Source organism: Coregonus lavaretus (genome assembly GCF_964263955.1).
Source record: "Coregonus lavaretus genome assembly, chromosome: 34".
NCBI lineage: Eukaryota > Metazoa > Chordata > Actinopteri > Salmoniformes > Salmonidae > Coregonus > Coregonus lavaretus.
The window spans coordinates 10,848,573-10,854,065 of NC_140021.1; the positions used below are offsets into that span (position 1 = coordinate 10,848,573).

The following is a 5,493-nucleotide window of genomic DNA, read 5'->3' on the forward strand; positions in this document are numbered from 1 at the left end:
TCTGAAGTTAGTGTTGTAAAATGACATGTGACAGGTTCTGTTTCTCATGAGCAGGTATCGTCATAGCACCAGGAGGTGGGACCCTCCACATTGACCGAATCACAGTGGAGGAACAGGGTCTGTACACCTGCCAGTCTACCAATGAGAGAGACTCTGCTGTGGGCTCCGCCTACATCTGGGTTCACAGTAAGGATCCGCTTACCAATAGTAACTCTGGAATACATTCAACTCTCTCTCTTCTCTCTTTCTATAACCATCCAAGATGGGTTCTTCTATATATGGGCATTTTTATGTCTGTGGACACATTGTTGTGATAGCTACCATTAGATTATTAAATGTATACATATTACAGTAATCTAATTATTATATATTATAACAACGGTGAAGAGTAAATCTTCAGCTAACAGGGTGAGATACAGTATGAAGACAACACTGCATACTGTTTACTTGGTCTTAGTCTTGATAGATTTTCCCAGAACACATTTTGGAGGTTTATATCACAGTTCAGTTCCTCCTTTAGATGCCTTGGGTACATGACCAAGCCCTTCCAGTAGAGGCTAGTCCACAATGTCATCACCCCCGTTTGGAGGGCCCTTCCCTGGGCAGTAGCAGCAGATGCTCCCTAGCCTGACCATGGAGAGGAGTGGCTGAGTGTTGTTGTGTTCTGATAAGTCAGGAAGGAAGCTGTCTCCCTTTTTGATTTCCTTTCGGAAGCGCCCCACTCTGCTGCCCGTAAACTGGGGCTATTTTCTACTATCTTCCAAAAAAACACCAAGATGAATTAGGAGGAGGGCTGTTTGTGTTTGAGCCTGTTGGGTCGTTTCCACCCTGATCAGAGGCTGGGACAGACAGAGAGGGAGTGGCACAGTGAGAGGATAGCACCCTCATTTGGGAGGGTGGAGAACTGCAGAGCATAGGTGAAATAAATGTCAGATCATTGATTTTACTTGAAGCAAGGGAGGAGGGAATTATGCTTTTCAAAAGTATCCCAAGAGAGCCTTGTTAATCTCTAGGGTTCTTTTTCTATAGTTCTAAAAATGGGTAAATCCTTCCATTAATTTCAATCATGCCCTCTTCTCTCTTTCTCTCTCTCTCTCTCTCTCTCTCTCTCTCTCTCTCTCTCTCTCTCTCTTCTCTCTCTCTCTCTCTCTCTCTCTCTCTCTCTCTCTCTCTCTCTCTCTCTCTCTCTCTCTCTCTCTCTCTCTCTCTCTCTCTCTCTTTCTGTCTGTGTGTATACTCATCAGAGGGCCTGTCTCTGGAGATATCTACTCTCACCTGTACCTGTCTCGGGTTCCACCTGTACCTGTCTGCTGCTCACTCTCTTCATACATAAACTCAAACAGGTGAGACACAAATGGAGTAGACTAGAGTGTATAAAATTGCTTAACTATCTGTCTTATTTTTGAAAGTACATTATAAATCAATTTCTCTCTGGCAAGGCAGAGTACCTGTCAATCATCCTGGACCAGGAGGAGGGGCCTCTGGAGGAGCAGTGTGATAGACTACAGTATGACCCCGGCCAATGGGAGTTCCCCAGAGACCGCCTCAAACTGGGTATACCTTTACACCATTGGTTACCGACCTGGTACACTGTGTAGTGATTGGTTACAGACTTTCTAGGAACTCCCTGTGTAAGAGGAGATTATTAAGATTGAAGATAGATAAGATCACTTTCTCATAACAATCTTATCTGCATCAGAGATGACTAAGAGGGCCCCCTGTAATCAGCGTTATCTGTGTTGTGTGGGTGGGAGCTGTGTTTACTGTAACTAATCAGGTCTGGCTTGGGTGTGATCTGAGTTTGACTCATCGGGCTTATTGGATATACAGAACATGTCGTTTTAATAAAGTCTTGTTGAATTTCAACTGAACTTTATAACATCTAGGTGGTTTCCACCTAAAGCCTTTTGAGCTTTCTCATGACCCTAAAGATTTAACAAAACTCTGACTCTGCCAGACTGCCACTGCCCGGTGTTAAACCACGACACACCTTTGGGTTCCAACCCACCATTTGAGAAACAAATAGCTAAGGAGATTGTGTTTTGATTCTGTCTCTGTAGCCTTCCAGAGAAACCTCTGGGCCGTGAGGCCTTTGGAAAGGTCACGCAGGTGTCCGCCTTTGGCATCGACAACTCTACAGGCTGCAGGACTGTGGCTGTCAAGATGCTCAAAGGTACATGCTTCCTTATGTTCATTATACCTCAGTCATGATATCTAAGAACAAATGATGACCATTCAGAATAGAGTAGAGTAATACAGAATAGAACTGAATAGAATATAACATGACTGTACTTTCCTACCGTAATGACTGAGGCATGTGGTGTATTTATAATATGCTGTCCTGTTTGCTGTCCACCAGAGGGGGCTACTCCCAGTGAGCACAAGGCTCTGATGACAGAACTGACAATCCTGAACCACATCAGTCACCACCTGAATGTGGTCAACCTGCTGGGAGCCTGCATCAAGGCAGGGCCTCTGATGGTCATAGTGGAGTGCTGTAGGCATGGAAACCTCCCCACCTACCTGAAGAGCAAGAGAGACATGTTCCTGCTCAACAGTGTGAGTTCAGACAGACAGGCAGGCAGACAAGCAGGCAGTCAGGCAGGTAGGCAGACAGACAGATACTCGGTGGGAAATGTCCATAGGGGGAGTAGCAGGGGGGAGGGGACAGGGGGATTAGGTAGTTGACTAGTGGTGGCAATTCAGCAGCCTGATGGTCTAGGGGCAGAAGCTATTGGCTAGTCTTACAGTTTTTGCCATGTTGCTCCTATACTGCCCACGTCTGAGTGATGGAAACGGGGAGAACAGGCCATGGTTCGGGTGGCTGGGGTCCCTGATGATCTTCTTGATCTTCGAGGAGGTAATGTTGTCTACCTTCACCACCTGGGGGCGGCCCGTCAGGAAGTCCAGAACTCAGTTGCACAGGGAGGAGTTTCGTCCCAGGGCCGTGAGCTTTGGGTAAAGCAGTGTTTCCCATTGGATTTTTTTCAGCAGTGGTGGAAAGGGTAACGGAGGGGTGCATTGCTACTAGGGTTAGCGCAATGCTAGCTGTTCCCATAGACTTCCAGCCATTGAACCAACGACTATCCATTTAAAAGGGCATCTCGGAATTGTTGCAACGGTGGCAACAATTTTGCATGAATATAGGGGAAACACTTGGGAAGGTCTCCATTGATAAGACATCCTGTCTACACTGAGTATACCCCCCCCCCCCCCTTGCCCTCAGAACAGCCTCAATTCATCGGGGCATGGACTCTACAAGGTGTCAAATGCGTTCCACAGGGATGCTGGCCCATGTTGACTCCAATGCTTCCCAAAGTTGTGTCAAATTGGCTGGATAGCCTTTGGGTGGTGGACCATTCTTGATACACACGGGAAACTGTTGAGCGTGAAAAACCAGCAGCGTTGCAGTTCTTGACACAAACCGGTGCGCCTGGCACCTACTACCATACCCGGTTCAAAGGCACTTAAATAGTTTGTCTTGCCCATTCATCCTCTGAATGGCACACATACACAATCCATGTTTCAGTTGTCTCAAGGCTTAAAAATCCTTCTTTAACCTGTCTCCTCCCCTTCAACTACACTGATTGAAGTGGATTTAACAAGTGACATCAATAAGGGATCATAGCTTTCACCTGGATTCACTTGGTCAGTCTATGTCATGGAAAGAGCAGGTGTTCTTAATGTTTTGTCTACTCAGTGTATATTTTTATGCTGTGAAGTGCATCAGTGTCACACTAACAGACCTATCTCACATCCACCTCTTATTTCCTCTTATGGATCTACTAAATTAAACCTCAAGCACGCAAACACATAGACTCACTTCTGCACTCAATTTATGTTCTGTGGTATTATCTGTAATAAGAGCAAGAGCGACTGTTGTTCTGAGTATCTAGTCCTGTATGATTCATGTAAACACTCAGTGTGTTTGTAGAATCAGTTCAGTTCCATACCTGTACACACTGAACTCTAGCTTACACCACTAAACACACTAGACTATGCTAGATTTACATTTGGTTGAGTTGTCAACTGACGTGAATTCAACATGAAATCAACTAAAAATGTCACCATATCATTGGATTTAGGTTAAATACGAAATGCCTTTATGTTGCTGACTTTTTGCAAATCCAATCAGTTTTCCACGTTGATTCAACGTCATCCCATAGATTTTGGGGGTTGAAATGACGTGGAAACAACGTTGATTCAACCAGTGGGATAACACACTGCATTAGAACTTTAAGTCAACTATCACTCTATATTGACCATTAGTACTACCAAAACACTAATCCCAACTTTCACTCTCTCGCTCTCTCTCACTCCAGGTGTCTCCAAGTCTCCTCTGCTCCTGGAGGATCTCATCTCCTACAGGTTCCAGGTGGCTCAAGGCATGGAGTTCCTCTACTCATAGAGAGACTATGGCTTGAGTATAACTGGTGTGTATATGTCTGTAGTTACTGCACCATGTTGGCGTGCTGGGAGGCTAACCCCTCAGACCGCCCCACTGGCCTACTGGAAACACTGTGAGACCTGCTGGAGGCCCGGGCTCAGCATGTAACAGATACACACTCACTCATTCACACAGCTGTTTGTGTGTGATAAGGATGGGAAGGACTACATTCCCCTGGGCACACACACTCACCAGCCTGCGGTACGGCTAGTAACAGTAGGTAGAGTCCAATGGGTTGTAGTTGGTCATGTTTTCATTGTGTAGGTGGTCTGTTCCAGCTACATGAACACCAGGAGCACAGCAACACTCAGGACCTTTGAGGAGCTGCCATGCAAGGACCTGCCTGGCCCTGACGTGAGGACACACACCTGCCTGACCCTGACGTGAGGACACACCTGCCTGGCCCTGACGTGAGGACACACCTGCCTGGCCCTGACGTGAGGACACACCTGCCTGGCCCTGACGTGAGGACACACACCTGCCTGGCCCCGACGTGAGGACACACACCTGCCTGGCCCTGACGTGAGGACACACACCTGCCTGGCCCCGACGTGAGGACACACACCTGCCTGGCCCCGACGTGAGGACACACACCTGCCTGGCCCTGACGTGAGGACACACACCTGCCTGGCCCCGACGTGAGGACACACACCTGCCTGGCCCTGACGTGAGGACACAACCTGCCTGGCCCTGACGTGAGGACACACACCTGCCTGGCCCTGACGTGAGGACACACACCTGCCTGGCCCCGGCGTGAGGACACACACCTGCCTGGCCCCGGCGTGAGGACACACACCTGCCTGGCCCCGACGTGAGGACACACACCTGCCTGGCCCCGACGTGAGGACACACACCTGCCTGGCCCCGACGTGAGGGGACACACCTGCCTGGCCCCGACGTGAGGACACACACCTGCCTGGCCCTGACGTGAGGACACACACCTGCCTGGCCTTGACGTGAGGACACACACCTGCCTGGCCCTGACGTGAGGACACACCTGCCTGGCCCTGACGTGAGGACACACACCTGCCTGGCCCTGACGTGAG

General features: G+C 48.6%; 1 protein-coding gene across 1 annotated transcript in view; it reads left to right on the plus strand.

Annotated features, from left to right (window-relative positions):
* The window catches only part of flt1 (fms related receptor tyrosine kinase 1), a gene marked incomplete at both ends in the record, with an annotated part of 37,206 nt that extends 32,798 nt beyond the window's left edge, over window positions 1-4,408 (plus strand). The window contains 7 exon segments of the mRNA XM_084152104.1: window positions 55-186; window positions 1,245-1,288; window positions 1,290-1,370; window positions 1,446-1,554; window positions 2,069-2,173; window positions 2,360-2,605; window positions 4,323-4,408. Coding sequence (XP_084008230.1) covers window positions 55-186; window positions 1,245-1,288; window positions 1,290-1,370; window positions 1,446-1,554; window positions 2,069-2,173; window positions 2,360-2,605; window positions 4,323-4,408 — 803 coding nt within the window.
* Window positions 4,409-5,493: the final 1,085 nt, after the last annotated feature.